The following is a 24,324-nucleotide window of genomic DNA, read 5'->3' on the forward strand; positions in this document are numbered from 1 at the left end:
GAGGGATCAGAGATGCATGTCTGTGTTCCCAGTATTCTCCAGTTGGCTGCCCAGTTTGGGAGCAGTGGTTTTAACCCTGCCTGGGCCCTGGAATGGGAATAAATGCCTGTAGTAATTTCTTCCCTTGGGTCATTATAAACAAAAATTCTTTTTTTTAATAGTTTACATCCTGTCAAGTTTTTAAAATATTGATGCTCTTAGGGGGGGTTGCTAGCACATTAATTTTGAAGCATAAAAAAAAAGATTCTGGGTGTGCAGTGGTCTCATGGAAGTGATTTGTTGGAGCTGGCTGCATTAACTGGACATGGTTAATGCATGGAGTTTATCACAGCAGGTGATTTATAACCAAGTTCAGTTCACCGACAGTTTATGAGAAACAGAGATCCCTGGAACTAACTCATCATTATTTTCTTTAAGTTCTTCTTTTTACCTAGAGTTTAAAAAATGAGCTCACTTTTTATATTCCTTGTGGTCACTTTGAAAGGGAAGAGGCTTTCCTCCTCATTTTTTTTAGGTGCTAGGAGAAGGGGACACTAACTTCTTTCAGCTCAAGGAAGACGTGAAACTAATTTCTTATTTTTCCTTCTCTCTTCCATTCCCCAGTATCATACTTCATCTCTGCCAGTACAGTTATTGGGTTTTCTGGGCAGTAGTAGCCCAGAAAATTGACAAAATAATCTAATGCTGCCCCATACGTTCTGAAATGACGTGGATTGTCTTTGCCTTCCAGAGTCCCTGCAGCAATGCAGTGACGCTTCCAGAACTCTGTTCAATTTTACTTTTCCTGGTTAGAAAACTTGAAACCAGACCCCAGACAGGCAATTCTGTCAGTTTAAATGAATAGCTTCAGGTCTTGTCTGCATGCTTAGGCATATTTCCTTACAAATGTTTCATAAGGTCCTTAAATGGATCTGCATATAAATGAGAAATTGTGTCCGTGTGCACGTGTGTGTGTATGTGCAGTTCTTAAAACCCAAGAAACTTACTTTCTTTCCCTTTATTCTCCCACACTGAATAACTGCTTCTTGCTCTCAGTATGTAGGTTCTGTACTCTTACAGAGCAGAGGAAGCTGGTAATGAGCTGGTAACATCCTGCAGTTAGGTAGTTCCCCTGAAGGACATAGAAGAATTATAATTACCTGGTCTGTTTTGAGCAGGTGATTTTGAAAAGTGACCAAGCCGTGGACCACTTCAAGAGAGGTATTGGGAGGTTGGGATGGAGTTCTAATAGGCCAAATGCCATCTGCTTTAACAGTTTGTAATGCTTTATCATTGACAACCGTAGAGGAATGAGGTAGTCTATTTTGGTGGAATGGACAGATTTCTGTCCATCTGTGCTTGTATTACAGCATGTCACTTGTACTTTAGATCTGCATAGCTCTGAGCCAAGATAGAAGCCACAGCAAGGTCAAGAGGTGGAGAAGCCTGTCAGCACAGTCTGTCTCTAATGATATGACAACTGCAAATTGGTACTTCAAGCACAGCCTGGAGGCAGTCATTATGTTGGGCCTTGAAGCTGAGCTTTCTCTAATATCATTTCAAAGGAACACACTAACTTCAGATGCTTCCGATTAATAAGAGTTTAATCTATTGTACTTTAAAGTCAGATTCATTCCTATGTTTTTTTCCAAACCAAAACCAAACTGAAAAAAAGTGGGTCATTGTTAGGAGGTTGTGTGCAGATTTGTATTATTTGTTTTCATGAAAAAAGAAAAGGATGCTGCTTCTTTCCAATGTCTGAATGAGATAGCTTTGCTGTGTCCCATGGCTTTGTTTATTCTCTGCATCCACGCATCTGCTGTCTTTCCCTTTTCTCTTTGTTTTCTTTTTCAGTTTACACAAAGCAATTGGTTTAATATCTCTATAAGCCTAGAGATTTGATCGTAGCAGGTGACCTTAAAGATATGCTGGTCTTCCTCTGTTTCACTAGTGCCTACCAGATCGTTGTTGAGGAGCTGCACCCGCACCGAACGAAGCGAGAAACGGGTGCCATGGAGTGCTACCAAATCCCTGTCACCTATCAGACTGCGCTTAGCGGAGGGTCACCGTATTACTTTGCTGCTGAGCTGCCCCCAGGAAACCTGCCAGAGCCAGCCCCTTTCACTGTGGGTGACAACAGGACTTACCAGGGTTTCTGGAACCCGCCGCTGGCTCCTCGGAAAGGCTACAACATCTATTTCCAGGCCATGAGCAGTGTTGAGAAGGTCAGTGTCAACCCCACCGTTCTCCTGGAAGGACTCAGGGACATGCCCATGGTGACAATTAGGACTGAGTTGGACATTGTAGGTGTTGGCAGTAGTGCTAATTTAATCCCTTCCATGCTGTAACAGCATGGCAATGTGCCATTCACACTTCACACCACCCTCTTGTCACAGTACCTGCTACTAGATGAGAGTTTAATACATCTTGTAGTAATCATCTCAGCAAAGTAATTTCAGTGCTGTGACCCTGCCTCCTCGGTAAATAACATCCACAGCCCTTTCCCCAGTCCCAGTACTTGCACGCATCCAAAGATTAAATTGCTGCAGAATAAACAGAATGTGGGCTGCTCAGCAGGCTATGAAAACATTACCAACTTCTTAAGACTCTCACACTGAACGTTAAATAAAAAAGTAAAAAGTATGCCTGAGCAAAAGTAACCTCAGGCCCACGATGTCTTTTAGAGAGTCCTTCTGAAAAGGTGTGCTTGAGGCTTGCTCCACTGCTGTGCAGTAGTCAGAGTATGGCTGTCACTCAACTTCATTACCACATTTCCCTTTTAGCTCTGTCACTGAGTACTCTATGCATATGGAAGGGGAAAAGTGGCAGGGAGGGAGGTTCTATGTGGGGAGAACAACTGTGGCTCTGTGAGCCCTGTGCTGTTGCTCTCAAGTGTTTTTTCCTCAAATCAATGAAAAATGAGGGAGGTGGAAATGATCAGTGAGGATGGTAGGCATAGAAGCTTCAGATATTTTTAAAAAAATATTCTTTTGGATTTAAGATTTAGAAATCTGAGGAAACTGTACTAATATATCCATAAGAATCTCCATAGGAAGTGTCCAGGCAGGTCAGAAAGAAGCTAGGAAGAACAGCCAGATCGATGGCTGCTGAGGCTCACCAAGCCATGGGAAAGGAGCAGAAACCATGGTCAGCCTTCCTTGCGTTTGGTCTCTGTGGTGGCTGAACAAATCCTAGCTGACAGGCAGCTTCTCCTTGGAGCCTTTGGGAGAGAATCTCACCTTCTGCCCGTGGTTATGAAAATTGCATGCACAACAAGTCAGAGGAGGGGGAAAAAGCAGGAGTTTCAAATGAAACTGTGCTAGAGCTGCTTGAGAACTGGAGGCTTTTTCTGATGGAAGAGACTGTCCCTCTTTCCAGTCCTTATCTATAGACCTGTGGGAAGCAAATAGAGCAACATAAAAGGTAACTCCTACTCACTAGCTCAGCTTTCCCTCAACTGCTACATATATTCCCCCTGCTTTTGTTGGGTTCTAGCTAACTAAATTGTTAGGAAATTTGTTTCATTCCTCAAGAAATAAATGGGAGAGAAAAATAAACCCCAAAATATTAGGTACAAACATACATCTTTATTTTGGCTTTTACATTTTGGCCGAGAAGTAAAAGATAAGGGAAGAACACGTTATTTTTCACTTTAACTTCATTTCAGCTTCTGAGAGAGCTTAATCCTAAAATGGTTTTCTGTGGTGTGATTTAAAACTTTGGATCAGATTTCTCTTCCTAGTGGGATTTGAGGGGGAGGTTTTGGGTCGACTGCCCTGTGCTATGCTAGGAGGGAGTTGCATTCTGGCAGGTTTTAAGATAACCTCTGAGCTGCAGAATATTTAAACAGGTGCTTTACTGTACAGCAGTGGGCTCACCGTGACAGCCAAGGGGAAGCAAAGGGTGCTCTGAAACACATGGTGGGGTTGGGATGAGGGTTATTACCCTGTGATCCTCACAGACATTTTGAACAAAAGTGGACAAGTAGATTTGGTAACTGGGGAGAATGCCAGTTAGATAAGATTAGATCGATAAGCTTTGCAGGACTTTCATTTAGACTGAAAAACTTCCTTAGTGGAACACTTAGGGGAAGTTTCAACCCACAGCTTTGCTTCCTTTTTTGCAAGGTCTGTTTACAAACCACCGTCAACATATCTTACATGTTGCTTGGGAATCTTCAAGAGGAGAGATGTATTTTGGGATGGAGTGGTAGGGGTTGCAGGACAAGAGGCACAATGTTTTATAGCGTGAAGCTGTCATTATTACAGTTTCTAATTACATGCTAATACTGTGTAGTGATCTAATACAGCAGCAGCTGCATCCTCTCACACAACCTTATGCTATTTCAGTATGTTTGTCTTTAAAATGACTGCATCTTGTACAAACAGGTCAGAAAACTCATTTATGACTGACCCTCGTCTGTTCAAGTTGTCTAAACTATCCATAACCAAGTCATTTCTCTGTTCATTTATTTCAGTTGTTGACCAAACTTGGGGGGAGGTGGGTGGGAGGGGGATGGAGTGAAAACCTAAAACTTGTCTTTGCACGTGCAACTTGTGCTTCTACTTCCACACTTAAAAGTGTGAGGGAACATGTTGCTGATGTGCTTCAGGTGGCTCTATTCAAGACCATCGGGATGCAGCAAGAGAAGTTAGTTTGAACATAGTGTTGAGCAAATGTACCTTCTTTGCTGCATGGTGCCGTTGGAGGTCAGTGTTGGCTGAGGATTTCTGTGCTGTGAAGTATAGATGACCACCAGTCCTCCCCTTTTCTTCCACTGCACCCTCTCTCTGTATCATAATGTCATGATTGCCATTTGATTTTAACAAACTGATATTTGGCTACCTCTGGGCTGTCCTGCACCTTTCCTCCCATCATTATCCTGGATGGTGCAGATCAAGGTCCAGATTTCATACAGCTTTTGTAAAGGCAAAATCATTCAGCCTCTTCTCTCCTGCTAATCCCAGAGCCCTGACCCACCTTTGTTGGGTTGCCCTAGCTAATCAGCAGATCTCGGGTGAATTTCTGGAGTGGGGAGGACAAGGAAAAACAACCTGATCTGACTGTTTTCTTTACTTTGCCTCCTCAACAGGAAACCAAAACTCAGTGTGTTCGAATAGCTACAAAAGGTAAGAGGTTCACCCCTCCAAGCAACGTAGCTTTTATTAATGAAATGTGGAGTTTCTGTTAAACATCTGAATGAAAGCCAGTACTGTCCCTCTATTTTGAACTGCTTGATTGTCTTAAAATGTAATGGGCAACTGCTTTTTATTCTTTGGGATCAGGCCAAGAGAGTACTGTTCTAGCAATACTCAGGACTTAAAATAAGCACTCCCTTGTTTTTCCTGTCTGTGGTTTTGAAGGGCTGCTCTTAGGCTGCTGGAGAATTGCAGGCAGTGGGTAGATGAACTGTAGGCCCACTTGGTAAACTGTCTGTCATGCTAACAGTTATTTCCAAGTAGGGGTGGAAATAATTTAAACCGAAGACACGGTGGTTCATTTTCCTAAGTAAGAGCTGTGAGTGTTAGTGAGACAGGGGAGGGTTGATCTGAGGAAGTCCCGTGTCTGATAGCAAGTGCGGCCCAGGGCTCAGGCTGCCTGCGTAGCTGTGAGAGTGAATCATATTGACCCTTCATTCGGCGGGTTAATCACATACTGCTCACTCAGAAATGCTGTTTCACCTTCAAATGAGGACTTTGTTCTTCTTACTGTTATCTCTTGCTCTGACTGTATTTATAGCCATTCATTTTGGTTGCTTCATTGTGTCAACATGAGAGTTGTTTGATAGACTCTGGCAGTGTAAACAAGAACGCAGAATGCGGATCGAGTACTCTGCAGAGGCCCAGCACTCCTTACATTGTCTCTCTCTAATTGCACATTGATATTCAGCGTAAAAACAACTTTAGTTACGAGCAAGTGGGCATTTAAAGCAGCGCAGTGGCACACCAGCATCAGTTTTTTCAATCGCTTCTTTCAATTTGGAACTTGTTCCAATTAAAAGATGATGCCTCTAATGAGGTGGTAGCAACAAAACGTTTTCTTGAGAAACCAGAAAATAAAATGTACTTCTCAGAATGTGTTAATATTTTCATCAAGTCAGGTAAGCTAATAAAAACAGGAAATTAAAACCGTGAGCTAAGTCTTTTGTGAAAAGTACCCATCAGCATTATCTTTCTCATGTTTACCTGGCAAGATTAAATGTTTGAATTAAAATATATTTGCATAAACAAATATTTATGTACAACAAGCATGTATTGCTAGGATTTTAGTCAAGGGAGGAGAGTTTTTAACAGCTCAGAAATATTCTAAAATACTGCAGAAACGTGGAGTGAGCGAGAGGAAAGCAGTGATCCAGTGATCTCTCATCATAAATTTTCTGGAAAGTAATAACAAAATGGGGAAGAAGCCTTATGAAGAAGTTATTTTTCACTTAACCATATCCAGTCCACCGGTGTCAAAGCAATGTTCACAGGAGCAATACCTGGTGGTTGCGTGTACGGCTTCCTCTGCCATAACAGTCACGTTCACCCCGATGGCTGTAGTCTGAAGGAAAGGGGAAAGGAGTAACACGCCTCTTGCCATGGTGCTATAAATCTCAGCTTTACCGCTCTGGCTAAAGACACATGTTTTTGTGGGGTACCTGCATTGCCTGATATATCACTGCTGTACTCCTTGGATGTGGAACTAAACCTCAAAATCTTTTCTCTGACTTTATTTTAATTGATAGATCTGAAATGTGGGGGGAGGCTTTCCCTTACTCTGAAGGAGTGCATTTAACAGGGATTCATTGCTTCAAACGTCTTGATAACTTTCTTAAATGTGGTATTTAACTTTTTGTTTGTTTAACTTGGGCAGTTCCCTGTTAACATAATTTAAATGTATTTTAATGCGTAAAGGGTTTTACGCATATCGTGTCCATGGATTGCCTCTACCTTTGAGAATCAATGGAATAGGCTGTTTATTTATGTCAATCAAATGAAAGTCAGCAAATTTCAATTGGAAGTGCTCCTCCTTTTTCAGTCCCTGTATTCCAGGTCCAATGTTCTCGTGCACTTCTGATAACAACATGCACTGAAGTGTGGACTCATTTAAAAGGTGGTGTCGAATCATGACTAAAGTGTGTTGCTGCTTTTGGTGTGTCTTGAAAAAATATCTGTTTAGAGCAAGATGAGAGCCTTACTGGTGCCTGGTGTACTAAAATACACTGAGTTAATGTGTCATGGAAGAAAATAATTGGAACAGCACCAGATGAGAAAGTAATCTCCTGAGCAGTTCCTGTGTGCTTGCAGCCGAAAGATGAATGCCAGAGTGATTCTATGACGGACCTGATTTAGGGTAATAATGGGATTCCACCTTTATCTGGACACCTATTTCCACAAAGCCTGTAAGAATTTAATGACTTGGTGACTTTTGCCCTTCTGCAGATTGGACTGAATTGGCCAAGAGAGTCCCAAGTTATTAGATGTGGCAAGAGAGTATGAAAATTGCACACATGCGCAGTCTGTTCACATAACCTTTCATTCTGGAGGAAGCCAGGTTCAAAACCTCATTGTGACACAGGTGATGGGTAGGACATAACTAAAGCACCATTTCCATTACAAATATAGCCCAAAAAGTGTATGGACTGAACCATTTTGATTCTCTGGATACTTTTTGGTCAATATTGCCTTCCTTTGTCAACCTGAATTCCCTTCCCCTTCAGTTGCTCATGGTAACCAGCTGTCAGCATCAATTTATTTTAAAGAAACAAAGCAAAAAACCCAACAGTTAGTTGTTCTCTCTCCTTATTATTTAAATCCCAGTAGTAGCATTTCCCAGTCACATCTGACACATAGATTAACTAAAGAAGGAGAAAAAATATCATTCTCTCAAGTGCAGAGAGGGGTTCAGAGACTTAGGTAATGGGTCGACTATTGATTAGGAACTGAAAGCTGGAGTTACATTAGGAAATGTGCATCATTTAATGAAGAATTGTAACGTATAATTTCCTATAGAAAGTTCTCAAACTTACTAATTTGGTAAGAAAGAGTTCAACCAATCCATAACTTGCTCACATCATAGTGGATATGTGATAAGTGAACCTGCCTGACCAAAGTGTTGCTAGAGGAGTGAATAAAAGATGCCTGGTTCCCATAGCATGTGCTTCAGAGTAACAGAGAATGCTGATGACTGCTCCATCATATATTGGAGTGGAGTTTGTGTAAAACCTTGAATGGATTGCCACTCGCACACAACATTGGCATTTCATTTTACAGTCTGAAATGTTATTGACTGCTAAGGGAATGAAACTAGATTAACATGGTCAGAGAAGAGTGATGCTTCAAATTATTTAGCATGTAAATAGATATTTAAGAGGACAGAAGGGATGGCAGAGTTGTTATTAAGCAGAGAGTATGTGAAGTTGACATTTTTGACAGTTTTTAGGCTGCCAAGTTTGAGGCTAACACTGATTTACATGTATTCCTTTGTTATGTTTAGGGGGCTAGAGAAAAATACTGAAAATTTAATTAGAAGAAATCTACCGTGGCAGTAAATAATGAAGTAGTGGGTCTGGCAGCTCTATCCCAAAGTAGCTAAAAGGACTAAATGAAGTCCAAGGTTTCTTACTCCACATTTAAAACATGAAGTTCATCACCTCCAAAATTATTTTCCCTTGTGGTTTTCATTTGTATTATTAGTTCAGGCAGTGTAGAACCTCTCTGTCTCTGTGCACGTTTGGTTCATACAGATGGATGAAAATGCCATTTGAGATGATGCGCATCTGGAAGTAATTCTGAAATAGCAGAAAATGACTTTTTAATCTGATTTGAGGAATAAAAAGGTCTGGGTGGTAACATTTCAACTGCAAGTGTGCATTTAGTTCACCATCATTATTGCTCTGAATTCATTCCCACAGCAGTTGGGGATTGATCCAAAGGACTTTGATGTCGATGGGAGTCCTTCCACTGACATTAATGTGCTTTGGATTAGGTCTTTAGAAATCATAAATCTGTCTAGACCATAATTATTTCCTTGAAATTGTTCCTGATGATGTTTCTGCTCTTAGGGAAATTTGTGAAAGTCAAATCACCTCCTGTAGCAGGATGCTCAGATATCTCTTAATGATTAATGAACAAGTGAGGGAAGATGTCAGATGGTAAATGTATATGAAACGAAGCTCCTCTCCCTGTTGTTTTTATGTTTGGATCAATGCTCCTACAATGACTTTTAGCTGTACCATCGTAGTAGGCACTGGAGACCTGCTCATAGCAGGGAGGCTGGACTAGATGACCTTTAAAGGTCCCTTCCAACCCAAACCATTCTGCGATTCTAAGTGGCAATATAAACTTAGAGAAGAATGTGGATGTTGCCTAAGTCACATTTTCTTTTTACTCATTCATAGGCAAAACCTATTAATATGTTTAAAATTCAGTGGTCTTTTGCATAATGTCTTACATCTTACAAAGCAGAGTTTTTATCTGACTTGCTGAGCTTTCCAAAGATGGCCCTGGAATATTAGTGTGGCATATTTTCTTCTTTTGTATGTAAAATTGGAGTAGCTCACCGAGCAACCACATCTGTCAGTTCTGATAAGTGATACCTTTAGTTGTAAATAGAAAACTGACTGATCCTTTGATGGAATATTTGATGATGGTTATAAGAAAAGCAGTTAACTGAGGGACACCTCCAGATTTCCAGACACAAAACCTGTAATGTGGGTATTTTCATATATATTCATTGAGTAACTAAATCCTTGAATTCAGTTACCAAAATCTGATTTGAGAAAAAGGAATTTAATGTAACAGCAGCATTTATTAGGTGAAACTACCTGATTGATATGCATGAAACAACAATTTTCAGAGGATGTGTTTCCTATTCTTTATTCTCTTTTCTGCTTGTTGCCTGACATCTATAAGAAAAAAAACGTTCCTTATGAGAGTAACAGCAGAAAACTGAATTACTGATTTTTTTATGCTTATGACATTGCCTGAGCTGAAACATTTACTTTAACTGTATTTGAGACTAATTACAGTCAGACATATGTTCTAGTTTCTAGTCCCTTTCCTAAGTCTTCAGGAATCTGGGTTTATTACTATGTTTTGAAAGTCCACCAAAAGGTCTTGAGGTCATGTGTGAAACTGCTAGAAGAAATTGAGCCTCAAGGTCAAAGCTGCTTCAGTCCAACTACAAAAAACAGACATAAAAAGTTACCTCAGTATGTGACAGCTTAGCACAGAGGTGATAATCGTTGCAATTACCCACCTTCGTATTAACAAATACCTAACAACATTCTGAATAGGAGACAAAATACTTTTGAGTGGTACAGCTGCTCACTGTGCACCTGGGCAGGAAGGACGAGCAGGAGTTTATCTTGGAAAAGAATGATGCCCAATGAATGCAGAACTTCAACAACTTCTAATTCTGAAATGTGCTTATTGATTTTTATGAAAACCATTTATGGCCCTGAAATTGGCATCACTGTGTTTCTGTCTAATCAAACACTTTTAACTACAGGGAAAGAAGTTCCAACTCATTGTCATGAGCGTTACATGGGTTCATTAAACTATTTGCTTGTCATCTCTGACAAGAGTGCCAAGTGAAGTTCTACAGCTAGTCATCTAGAAACAAGGAGCAGCATTGCCAAGCATAGTAGCACTTCCTAAACACTGTCAAATGTGTTTCAGAGCAAGTCAGTGTGGTTGATTGACACTGCTGCCAAATTACTCGAATGCAGAGATTGATGCTTTGTCAGCTGTGTAAGGAGACTGTGTCTCTGAAGTTCAGGAGTATAAACTCCTGATGGGAAGTCATGTGTTAATCACACTGTTTCTGGAAAGATCCTGTCCAGAATAGGATGCAGATGGACCTCACAGGAAGGACAATCTTGTGAGAAATCGTGTGGTTGTTGCACATCTGTCTGTCAAAGCAGGTGAGAGTTGCAGGCACTGTTGCAGTGGTTTTTGTCACCAGGTAAATTCCAAGTGTAGGTAACAGAATTATGAGCCTGTGTGTGGTTTTCAGTGCTGTTGACTTTGGAACTGTGTGGAGGCTTTTGTGCAAATTCAGCAGCCTGGGAGGGACTGTGAATATTCTCTGTGCTTCACAGTGACATGGTGATAAAGGTTCTTGATTAGGATGGACTTCCAGAACACTTTACTGTCAAAGAGGTCACAAAAAATATTGCATCCGTTGCCACCTCTGATTAACGTTTGCTTTGTTGAGTCAACAGGAAAGGTAACCACATTCAATACCATATAGATGCCAGAATATTTAACCCAAACATTAAATCAGAGGTCCCATATCTGCTGACTTGTGTTGCTTGCTCTTTGCTGATGACTGAGTATTGGTTATTCACACATATGTAAGCAGACTGCGTATTATTGACTGTTTCAGCCCCTCTGCCAAGTGGTTTGGCTGGGCCATTAGCACAGAGGGAAAAGAGGTCCTGCTCTAACCTTTCTGTGGTGGAAAATAGCCCAAGGCAGTAGTCTGCACTGGCAACACACTACTGAAATTTGTGAGAACAACAATGCCATTTCAGCAGCTTACTTTTTTTCAAAACACCATAGTTAATAGCAAAGTCATGCAGGGAACAGCAAAAGCTGGGACAGTATTTAGGATGTTACAGCAGCAGGTGCACAATAAGAGACATCTGGCTTCCCACACAAGGAAACATCTATTGGGCATTAGTTGTTGCCACTCTTTGTGTGGCAACAAAGCTTGGACTGTTTATGGTCTCCACGTTGAACATCCAAACCATTTCCAGTGGTTCCATTGCTTTCATGTCCTTGCTGCCATAAAGCTGCAGGATGTTGACTTGAATGCTGCACTTCCTAAATCGTTCTCGCATCGTCAGCACCGCAGCAAGAGTGCAGAATATCCAATTGTGCCAGTCCTAGTTCTCATGTTGGACAGCAGATTGCCCAAAACCAGTTTCTGTGGGCAGTTGAGATGCAGAAAAGCTTTGGGAAAACTCAGAGGTCGCATAATGAGGTGGTTAATGGGCAAGTTTAAGGCACATCCTCAGTTAAGTGTCACCAGTTTCACACTGTGGGAAATTACATCTGAAGGTTTTCTGCTCTGGCAAAGAATAGGTACTTACACCATCATAACATGCAAATAAAATCAGAATGGTGCTGATTGGTGTAAGTAAATCTGGTAGCAAAGCAGATTATGTCTTTACACTTCACAGTATCAACAAAATGGACCTCTTTCTGGGACAATGAGAGCAAATCCTTATGTACTGATGGAAAGCAGGTGTTACACTCTCTTTCCAGACCTGGTGCTACTGTATTTCTGACTTTGCCATTTCAAAGGGCTGCTGATGGAAGAGTTAAGTCATACATTTTGTAAACACTGAAGCACTTTGCCCAGAGAGGTTGTAAATGCTCCATCCCTTGAAGTGTTCAAGGCTGCACAGGGCTCTGAGGAACCTGGTCTAGTTGAAGATGCACCTGCTCATCTCAGGAGCCTTAGACTAGATGACCTTTGAAGGTCCCTTCCAACCTGTGATTCTGTGATGTGAAGTTACATTTCTGAAACGTTTTTTGATCTAATTGTTGGGACCATTAGATAATGATAGGAAAACCAAATTGTTGAATATTTGCTGGAAATGTTGAAGGATGTTGTACTATTATGTCCTTGTTTTTAACAATAGTGAAAGGATGACTCTTTGCATATGAGAGAGGAAGAGAGTAGGATTCTACTTACTGTAATTGGCGTTCAGATTGCCCCAAAATATGGAAGGCAGTTGATTTGCACAATCACTGGCGTTTTTTAATGTGAACTTTATTTTTTTATGTACATTAACACCATCCAGGCTATCTGGATTGTCAGCTTGGTTTGTCAAGGCATCATACCAGAAAATGTGTGGTCAAGCAAATCTCAAATTAACCCTTGGTCTGTTTCTAATTTCTTAGCCCTTGCTGAATTGAGATTGTTTTGAAATGCTGCATTCCCTAGAATTTTGTAACAAATTTTGTATGGGCTGGTAATGTCACATGTCATTACTTTCTGCAGATGTAAAGATTTTCTCACAGTTCTTTAGCATTCTAGTGTAAAGATTTAATCCTGAAGGGTTTAGTATCTGGTACTATTCTGAAATTTAGAAAGGTTGTCAGCTAGTTCTCATTCTGCTTGAAATCACTGAGCCATAGTGTTTATACAGGGATTTGCATCCATGGGTTCTTCTTTCATAGCACTTCCTTTTGTATGCCTGATGGAAACAGTTGCCATTCCTTGCCCTGGTGTAGAGATTTTTAAGACACTGGAATGTGAAACCAGGGCACTGGGTGATTCATCTGCTTAGTGAAACGTCTTGAAGGAGTCTCTGTTCTCCGTATGCCAGATGTGATGAAGGATGACGATGGCTCTGTGTGTGTAATAATCCATTTCATTTTTCTACTTGCACGTTTACAGAAAATTTTGTTGCAGATATCAGATAGAATGGCTGACTTTTCAGATTAGTCTGTCTATTGCAGAGTATATGTCACAAGTCCCAATGAATAGCTGTCAGATATTAACCATCAGAGTTAGATTGGATTTTTGATCAGTAGCTTGAACTGTTGAGTGTGTCATTGCTGTTAGCAACCACTAACATGTTGCAGCCTATATCATGGCACACACTAAGATGGAGAAGGATGGTGGCTATATGCAGCAGTCACTACCTGTTTGTAAATCTACCAAGTTCTTATTTTGCTTATGAACAGAATTTAGAAACCCTCATTCTCCATAAGGGGCTGGCCATTTAGGGACTGAGACATGGCAAACTGAATCTCATTAGCTGCTTGTCCACATATGAAAGCTGATAATCTGGTTGCCTTTGTATAAAATGATAATGTTTATTTGGCATAGGCTTGAAGCATGATGTTACTTAGCCAAATCCAATAGCTTTACTAATGTAGATTGAACTCAAACTGAACTGAAGAGTTTTCTCAGACACAGAAAGTGAAATCAATTTATGCATGGAGAGACACAAGCAACAAAAATCATAGTTTCCTGGAATGTCCCCTTTTTGAGTAATGTTGGGGAGATTTCGACAGTGAAATTGTAAAACCCTTGGAACAGAACCAGCTGGAAGTATTTTTCTAAATCATTCTGGGAAGGACAAATATTTACACCCGTTCTTCTGGATTAATTCAAAAAATTATTTAGGTGAAAGAGTTTGATTTGCAGGAAGAGTAGGTGCTTGGATAGATCACAGGTATAACCTGGTAGATGATGGACTCAAGGTACTGCAGCATTTAGAGGACAGGGGGTTGGCTTGCAGAAGCTCAGCTTGGAGAAGAGGAACAGCCACCTGGGTACAGCTACTGCCTGAGCCTGCAGCAAATGTGGAGAGCCCTGTCTGCCACCAGCCAGCCTGGGGAAGTGGCAAGCGTTTGGGGCAGTTACATAGCACATTGTGCATAGCTGGGCCCAAAAATAGACCTGACAGGGACCCAGTGGTGGGATGCAGTCTCTAACACTGCCAAAATAGGGTCTTAGCATTTGTTAGGCTAAAGGAGAAAGAGAACCATGAAGCTGACTTAGTCTTTCATCTTTTTCTCTCCCTTCTCAAGATTGTGTAGGTTCCCTGTTTGAACATGGTTAAGGGAGTTAGAACTAATTTATACCGTGGTATAAATGTTTGAGACAAACATAAATGGAACCTCCTTCAACTGGAAGCTAAGTACAGATTTCAGGTACATTTATTTTGCGAGCTTGGAAACTGGCAAGTGTGTTTAAAATTAATTTTTGATGAGAACAGATACTTCCAGCCATCTTCCTATCCTGCTGGTTTTTGTGTAACATTAATTTTTGAGAACTGTGTGGTCTTTGTCTCCTGATTGAATGTTGAAATAAATGTTTTACAGCAAAGTGAGAAAAGATATCATCATAATGAACACTAAAAAATACTGACTTTATCTGTCGTCGTGATGATATTTACAGTCCCACAATGGTGTTTTAACTTGGTTAAACAACTTTGAGGACTTATTTCTGGTTTGGGGTAGGGCACATGAAATATGAACACATGCTTTCATGTTTGTGCTGAGCCCTTTCCACTGTCTCTTCCATTTTATTATCATTGCTGTCTGGTTTAATGTGAAATATTTCAATTTTTCTAGTGGGAGTTCTTTACTAAAGAGAAAGATCTTGTTTCCACTGTGATATACAGTGCTCATTGCCTTGCCTAGCCAGGCCTGTGCTCTCCACACAGTGTGTCAGAGCTATTCTCTCCTGCAAACAGAACAGCTTCTGTCATCTTCAGCAGCACAGTCATCTAAAAAAGAATACTCTGACTTCATTTTCAGCAAACAAGCAATGGCAAATCAGCAAGGGTCAGGAGACAAAAGAAAATATACGTTCTTGGACCTGAACAATTTGCTGCTTTTTTGGAGATGTTGCACAGATTGAAGGCTGGATGCTGGACTTGCCACGTCTCTCCATGCAGCTGTAGATTTCTCTCTTGGAACTGGACATCTCATTAGGATCACAGTGTGAGATTTTGGGTTGGAGGATTGCTCTCCTTTGTTTTTTAGCTACAGAGTAAAGGGAAAAACCACCGAGGTTTTGCCTGTGTAGAGTGAGCATAGTGATTGTAGCTGCAAACATGTTGAAGAGCAATTTGCAAACTAACAATAACCCACTGGTTTTTCTATGCTCTGAGGGCTTTCTTTCATTTTAAAGCCTGACTTTTATTCCATGTACTCGATTTCTCCACTCACATGTAACAATGTGATTATTAGTAAATTCCCATGAGTGGTATTGCAGAAAGATGCTGTCTTAGGGATATTTCAAGTTTTTCATGAAAAAAAGGACTTGGTATCAGAATTATTATTGATTTCCAGTCACTGTAAAGTGCACACACATCACAATAAAGGTTAAGTGCCTAGAAGAATGTAAAAGAGCAGCGATGTTAAGTAAAAAGAAATCAGACTAAAGTAAATGCAGGTAACTGCTTTCTTTATGACTAAGTCTGGAATATTTTCTTCATAGAGCTGCTGTAAACAGGATGTTTTCTCTTTTTCTTCTTAACACAGACAGGAACACATCAATATTTAATTTGACCACAAGTAGAATATATATTGCATTTAACCCAAATATATTTCAGACTTTGGGTGTTTTTATAATGATGATGCAAATTTATAAATCCTTAATGCCCTTAATGCCGCCCATATGTTGTGCTGCAATCCTTAGGAATCTGTAAAAATAAAAATGAAGAAGATAGTTATGGGCTCTGAAAGCTGAAAACAGACCTAAGCCAGTGTAACAGCTAAAGATTTGTCAGCTGGATCCTAATGCTTCTAAACCTTTGGCATAACAAATGTTGCCTTTGAGAATTTATCCCGTTCTATCTGGGTATCTTAAAATCACTCTTCAGAAATAATATAAAACAAAATAAAATGTTCTGCTTCTAAATAGAAAACATGATCCTGGCATCTGTGCTTCTGCCCCAAGTGCTGTCCTTCTGTGCCACAATCAGCATGAGCTTTTCGTAGATTTATGCTTGTGGGCATGTGGACAACTGGGAGTCATTTGGAGATGTCAGTTGTCCTAATTTTTTTTTCTTTTATCCTTTTCCACTGTTAGTTGCTAAAGGATGGCAGTAGCTTTACACTGAAGCAGTACACTTTGAATTTCAGAAGCAGAGAGCAAGAGAAGCCATTGTGAGCACTAGTGTGTGTTCATAGGCAGGTATTTTCCACCAACAGAAAATGCTGCTGATTCCTCAGCCTGGGCAGAAGCTGGCTCAGGCTTCTACCAGCGCTTGCCCAGGACTTGCTAAAGCCTAGTCAGATGGATGCAATAGGATGCTCTCATCAATTCATAGACTTTCCGTGCCCAGTTGAAACCCCAGACTTCTAAAAGCTACAGATCATTACTAGTTTGGAAGCTACCCTGCCCAAGGGGACTAAGAATTTCTGCTAGTCATCCTATCTTTTGTTGGCAGCCTTTTGTTAGGTGACAATTGCTTTCCTCCTTTCACACCAACTATTCACGTTGCCAGGTTTTATTTTCCCACCCACTCATAGTAAACTGATGCACCAGCACAGCATTATAATGAATTTCTATTTGGTTAGGCAAAAGTTGGATTGTCATGAGTAATCGAATTACTCCTCTGGAGACAGGATTTCTAAGTAAAGTGATGAGGTGAAGCGATTACAGCTGTAACCCTTACAAGCAGAAAAAGATGTGTTATGCTAATCCTTTGTGAATGGGTTGAATTGAAAGCAAGGGGAATAAAAAAGAATGCTCTTGGAAAAAGAAGGGGGTATGAAAGGACTACTGTGTCATTTATTCCCTTTTCATTCATCCTCTGTTGCTATAGAGGGGAAAAAATCGTAGTGGTAAACTGGAGTGCTTTACCTTTCAAGCCTGTCATTCAAATCATTTAGTCTTAGGCTGCCTGAAAAACTGGGAAAAAAGGAAGGGGGGAGCAGGGGGGCAAGAGGGAAAGACAGGTATAGCAAAGGGAAATGTGTGGAGAAATGCCAGCAAGTGTAGGCTGCTTTTATAGGTTGCTAAACCAGGAATGACTTTTTTCTTACCTTGGTGTAAAAGCAGTAGAGTGGGGTGAGGGGAGAGGGGCTAGAGGGGGGGAGAAGCCACTGAGGAAAGTATGATTTATGCCAAACATCACCTTTATCTGCAGATTTTTATAGCTGCTGTGTGAGATGCTGGTTGCCCCAGCCTTGTGTGTTTTCTCTTCCAGCTGTTACATGGTGGTCTGTCTCAATTTACTACCTGAGAAGACTTTAAAGATTGAGCTAGGAGAAGGTGGCATGTGAATTACAATGCAGTAATTAACTGGCCAGGGCAGCATAAATAAGTTGTGTTAAATGGAGAAGAAATAATAACTTCAGATGACCAACCTGCATATCAATGGCTAATGGCATACACTGCATTTTGGTTTGGGTTTTTTTGTTTGTTCTCTAAGATTTGCAACAATTTTCAGTGTTGCTTTTTTCCCCTGTCCCTCTATACTTGGCGGGGCACAGTGGTTGACCTTGGCCAGCAACTTAGCACCCACCAGCTGCTCACTCCCTCTGCCCACCAGCAGAGAAGAGAATTAGAAGAGCAAAAGTAGGAGAACTTGTGGGCTGAGATAGAGATGGTTTAGTAAGTGAAGGAAAGATATTTTTCTTTTAAGTGATGGAAAACAATCACTCACCAACTCCCCAATGCCCAGCCAGGCTCTGAGCTCTGGGGACTTTGGAAAATGCAAAACTCCCAGATTTTATTGCTGAGCATGGTGTCATGTGGTGCAGCATTTCCCTTTGGTCGGTTGGGGTCAGCTGTCCTGGTCGTTCATATCTCTGTGTTGTCATCATTTTTTGGTTATGATGAGGAAACTTAACCCCATCCCAGCCAGAGCCAGTATATTCTCCAAGATCTATTAGTTTTTATGGTCATGGTTTACAGCATACTCTCATTCCAAGGAGAAGATTAGGGAGCGTTTGGGCAAAATTCATTCCCCTGTGTTTGCCTGGAGGGATGATTCAAGTTTGGTGCTCCCAAAGTTTCATATTAGCTAAATGCTCTATGAGCTCTAAATTTGGTACAAAATACCAATGTGTGCAGGGGGATGGGCTGTTTATTTTTCCCTGTGAAGTATCTGAAAGTAACTGGAGTGTAAGAACAGAGCCTTTGAGGATAAAGGAGAAAAAAATTATCATGGTACTGCTCTTGCATTTTCCCTTAAACTCCTTGAGTCCAACCTCCCTGGAAAGCCTCTGTTTACTACTCTCATACTGTTTTGACCACATCCATCTTGAAATTTGTAAGGTACCAGCCAAGGTAAAAGGCTTACATTAACCTTAGAAGTGATTTTCAAACCATCCATGGTTGTTTCATCGTAGCTGGAACAGACCCTTGAGCGCAAGGAGCCCTGTCTGAAAAGGAAGGGGTAACCCAGGGCTGAATGAAGCTCACCCTCACCTCTGCTGTAATCTTCCCTCCTCAGTGGTAGACAGGAATGAAATCCAGGCTGAAATCTTCTGTTACTGGAGTATCTGATGGGGCAAACATGTGAGAAAGCTCTTTGTACAACACTGAGCAGGACTTTCTCATGCTTGGTACCCATCTGCAATAGCACAGGCATGGTGGCAGTGCTATGGGAGAAGGAAATTGAGTTAGAATGAGGGAGTACCTGCCAGTGTAAAAAGCTAATCCTTCCAGGGCCACAGGACGAGGAATATTTGTTGTCTTAAAAAGAATAAATTAAAAATTGTTTGAATTTGGCTGCTGTTGTCACTGGGTTTTCAATCAGCAATTGTAATTAAAGATCCTTAAATATTAATGGTATTTTTTACCCTTGCTAAAAGTCAAGATCAGTGTAAAATGGTTCAATGTGATGAAACTTGTTTTGAATTCAGGTTTGCTAAGTAAACATTTTAAAGTCAATGAGCTGAGTGAGAATGAAATTTAGGTAGTGTATTGCTCTGCAGTAACGCGTTTCATGTGTTTTACTGTTTCTTGAAAGAGGCTTTACAAGTGCTCCACAGATAGAAAATTGATATCACATAAAAAAATAACTTCTGGTGATGAAACTGATTTAATAAATACCTGCAATACCTATGAATGTTTAATAAAGGGTGGGGTTTTTTTTGTTAGTGGGTTTAAATACATTTTGCTGTAAATGAATGAAAGTAAGATTTTGTTTGTGTATGATTCTGCTGGGACCTTAGAGCCAATACATCTAACAAAACACTGAACAATTTTGCAGTAGGTATTGCTTTTATGTAAACTAAAAGTCCTTAAATCATCATTATTATTCACTACATCTGATGAAGTAGAAGACAGAGAGACTTGAAACAAGTCTTTGCTTTTAGTAGTTTGTACTAAGAATGGTTAAACCACTCCTCTGTCCATACTGGCGTTTCAACTGAAGGTCCACTCCTACATGCATCAGGGGTTGTTGGGTTTCCCAGCTCTCAAGACAGTAGTTGAATGTAGAAAATAATTGCAGCAAACTGGCACATTGTACGTTTGAAAAGTGTGAACTAGTTTTTAAAAGAAAAATCATTAAGGGAGTAAATGGACTCTGAAGTTTGGTGTTTGCTTTGCTTGTATTTAGGCTTAATCTCATTTTGATTCGTTCATTTGGTCAGTGAACATTACTCTGAGAAATAATTTCTTTATGCTTAGGAAAACGTATACAACTTGTGAGTGTTGAGGGTAAAAGCAGTGCAGTGGCTTCAGGCAGTTGTTGGATTTGGGTGGGGGGAGGTCAGACGGCAAGGTCTGCGCTGATACTTTCCTGTTAAGTAGAAGGTGACACCACTTCCCCCCTTTCAGTGGCTCAGGTTGGTTGGGTTGTTTTTAACTGCATGGTAAGAAAGGAGTAATTTGCTACGAGTGAAGTTGCAGACTTGGTATCGGCGACCCGAGGTGATATATATATATATATATCACAGGGAGGCTGATCTGTAAATCACTCCGCAGGGCTCTGGCGGTGCGTTTCAAGCGTGATTTGTAATGCTATTTACCTCCTTGTTCTGCCTGTCTCACAAAGAAGCACACAAGTTATGCAGAGTAACGTGGTAGTTCTGTGTTGTAACGTGGTAGCATCTGGAGATCCCACTGCTCACCAGCACAGCCGGGGCCTTTCTGGGGTGCGCAAAGTAATGTTTGCACCAGGGCTGGAGTCGGTCCTTCTGAGAGAAGGAAAGCAAGGAGCTGCTGCTTTTGCTGAGAGAGCCATGCCTGGGTTTGTTTCTCTTGTCATTGGCACGAATCGCTCAGATTCATGCAGCAGGGGAAAACAATTCAAGTCTGATTTAAATTGACACAACCAAACCCCACTGATTTAATCAAAAATCATTTATTTTTATCACTAAAGAATTTGGAGCATTTTCTATATCAAGTGTTACCCTTTCTTCCTCTTTGTATTTCCTGCTTGCTTTCTTTTGCTGTTTTCTGTTTTCCTAATAGTCTGATGCTTTCTTTCATCTTGTCTTCCTTGTTCTGCATATCTGTTTTCCAGGCATTTTTTTCTTTCCATTCCTCATCTCCCTTGCCGTGTCTCTGCATTTTCATTCTCCTGTCAGACCTAGGGCAGCTCCTTTAACCACGAGCTGTCTTTCTGCTGTTAAACCCCAAATCGCCTCTACTCTTCTCTCTGCACTCTTTCTTACAGCAGGGTTTCTCCAGCCCTGGGCAGAGGTCCACGAGCAAATGAGAGTGTTTCAGAGAGGAAAGCAATCACATGCTATAGGCAGTAAGTTGTTTTACCCAGTATGTAGCCGTATTAATAGCAGCTTGAAAGGGTGCTTTCTAGCCCCCTTCTCACTTAATGAAACTTCAGCTGATGACGATGCTTTCTGGTAAAGCAAGGACTAACTCCTCTGATGCCTCTTCTCCGCTGGCTTTCTGCTCTTTGCGTTGAGAGGCAGGATCTGAAGAGCAGACAGTGGCCACTGAGAATCTTTTAGCAAAGTGGAGCATGAGATTTTTTTTTTCTTAAATACTCAGGGCCAGATGCTTAAAGCTGCAGTCAACTTTACAAAGTGCCAGGAGCCAGCTCTGCCTGAATCTTAGAGGATTGGTTTTGAAATTGCAGCAGCCTTTGAAAAAAGCCCCAAATGTGATTCTAAGTGAAATACTGAAACTGGAAGAAAAACAAAGTTAAAACCATATTCCCTGCATTTCAGAGAATACAGCTTCACACATGGAATCATTTCTTTATGGAAACGATGCAACAATGACTACTTAGCACAGTGAGGTGAGCACTGTTTCAGTTGGTGTCTCTATGCATGAAGTAGGAATCTTGGAACACCCCAGGTTGGAAGGTTTGGAGGTCGTCTGGTCAAACCCTTTTTCAGAGTGGATGCACCTTAATTGGGTCTAAATTGGAAGTTACATTAGGTTGCTCAGGGCCTGGAGAAGCTGAGTTTTAAATGTCTCCAAGGATGGAGGTTCATCTTTGGGCACCTATCCCAGTGTTTGACCACCCTCATTGTGATTATTTCTGCCTCCTGTGCTTATTTACTTAGGGCTTTCCCTTGTTGCAAGCCATGTCTGTTGCCTTTAGTCTTTTTACTGTGCATCTCTCTGAGCAAAGTCTGGCTGTGTCTTCTCTACATCCATCCACCCATGACGCAGCTGAAGAGAACAAGATCAGTTCTGTCCTTCCTTGATCTTTGGAAAGCTGCTTTCTGCCCCCAGGCTGTACCGTGGTGTGGTGTTGCCATCCCAAGGGTGGGATTACTTTTCCGTGGAGAATAGTGCATGTAGCTGGGTGGGAATGTGTCAGCCCTGGTGCAAGGTTGGGAACACAGAATTGGATGTTTATTTATACCAATTACATTGAGTAAAACTCTGATCTACAAAACTGAAAGATTACCAAGTCCTTCTCCTTTCTCAGTGGGGTAGTGGGAGGTGTATTTACCCCTACCTCATAACAAAGACGGTTGACCTTTAATATTATAGATTTTCTAAGATTTATATTTATTGCACAGTGAAAACAAATTAGTATTATATGTTATTTTTAGGTCAAATTACATTTTTATTTCTTGTTTTCCCTGTTCAGCCGTTCTGCTAGATAAACATCTACCTTCTAAACTGTTCTAGTGATTAAAAAATGCTTTTATAGTTTTCTTATGAAGTTTAGTGTAGTACCAAGCTGTTTAATGTTTGGTTCAGAAATACATTCTTATTCTCCACTTTCTGTATCTTAAATGCTTGGGGTATATTAACAGGTTTGTATTTAACTTTACTTTTGAAATATTCTGTTAAGTAGCAGACATGATCATATTGGATTGCACTATGTTTTCATGTAATGTTAGTCTTGTTTTGACACAAGAGTCAGGCAAGAGGAGGTCTTATTTGTAGATACTGTCATTGAGCTGATGGGCTGCTCTGTTTCCTGGGTGTAAGTTTCTTTGCAAAGATTATCTAAAATAACATGGTACACATGATGTATGAGAGTGGCTCAAGCCATTTGAAAGTCATCATCTGTGTTGGTGCTGTCTGAACATGTCAGGGTGACTTCATCTACCCAAGCTTGAAAATTTTGGCTGTTTCTAAGAAAGCAGAGAGGTAACATTGCCTGGGTTGTAAGGAGTAAGAAGCTGATGTGAGTCATTCATTAAAGTCATATCTAGTCAGTCATTTGTCACTTCCCTGTAGAGAAGAAAGGCCATTTTCACTGTGGATGGTCAGGAATACACACTTTTAAGTAGGAGCTCCTACTACAGAGTGGCCTGTGTGTTTCAAACCACACGTCACATTTTGCCAAGGGGACTGTTTAAATGAGGTACATGCAGGTGTGTCTTAGCCCGTGTCTCTCAACACTAGAGCACGGTGTTTTCATGTCAGTCCTTGTTTAGTTCAATTTGTTCTTATTCCAAAAAGCAAGTTTGTTTTTGCTTGCTGGCAGGCAAAGCTCAGTGCCTCAGTATAGATATTTTTGCCACCTCATCTGCAAGAGTTCTTGGCACACCCTCAGTTTAAGGTGATTTTCTCCTCCAAATCAGTCACATTTTAATCAGATCACAACTGACTGAAAACCCTAAAACCAGATTTAAAGCATAAATACCAGTACAGTAATCTTCTTTGCCAGCAACGCATTACATAAATCATAATACAATATTTGCATGTTATAGTTGGCTTCGTTTCCTTTGACTTCCGTGCGGATTTGAAGCTTTTGTTAGATAGATTCTTTTTTTGTCATTTGATACAGTTTTATTTTCCTGGAGAAGCTAGCTGGGAAAGCAACAGCCCAAGGCATATCCAATACAGAGCAGCTAATGTCATCCTCTGGATAAAAACAGCTAAATGCTCCACTCCTCACTAAACATGCAGCCGAGGGGACCACAAATCCACTGTCGAACTGATGCTTTTTAGTTCTGCATAGTGCACAGCCCAGTACCACTTTTCCTATGGCCTGGCTGCTTCTGTCAGAGCAAGCATTGTGCAATTAAAAACTGATTCATCTTTACTTTATATGAACCAGTATAATACCAGCTATTAAAATATGAAAAAAAATCATCTAATCATAGAGGCTCTTTATTACATCTGGTTCCCCTGTCACAGCTTTGTGTGACTATTTACTTGAGCAACGTAAATAACAAAAAGTCTCTTCTTTCTTTCTTTCAGAAGAGAAAAATTGATTGGAGTTTAAGGTTTCAAGGCATCAGGGCTTCTGTATGAACAGAAAAAAATGTGAGAAAGCACAGCCAAAAGTTTAGAAAGTGGGAACATGCGCTAACAGTCGTCTTGCCTGCAGGCATGTTTTGTCCTGCGGTCTACAGGGCTGCCACCTCTTCCTCCTGCTTGAAAGTTTCTTTGGAACACTAGTAATGTAGGGATATTTGGAAAGAGAGGCAATGACACAATACAAAAGGCTTTTAATGTCATTACAAGTCCTGATCTGAACTCACT

The 24,324-nt window shown here is 40.7% G+C and overlaps 1 protein-coding gene across 2 annotated transcripts in view; it reads left to right on the forward strand.

Moving 5' to 3' along the window:
* The window catches only part of PTPRK (protein tyrosine phosphatase receptor type K), a gene marked incomplete at its 5' end in the record, with an annotated part of 400,356 nt that overhangs the window by 329,294 nt on the left and 46,738 nt on the right, over positions 1-24,324 (forward strand). For both annotated transcript variants that reach the window (XM_084262490.1, XM_084262491.1), the window contains 2 exons: positions 1,931-2,204; positions 5,072-5,108. In XM_084262490.1, the coding sequence (XP_084118616.1) occupies positions 1,931-2,204; positions 5,072-5,108 (311 nt within the window). The remainder of the gene's footprint in view (positions 1-1,930; positions 2,205-5,071; positions 5,109-24,324) is intronic.

This window comes from Gallinula chloropus (assembly GCF_964237585.1).
Source record: "Gallinula chloropus genome assembly, chromosome: 3".
NCBI lineage: Eukaryota > Metazoa > Chordata > Aves > Gruiformes > Rallidae > Gallinula > Gallinula chloropus.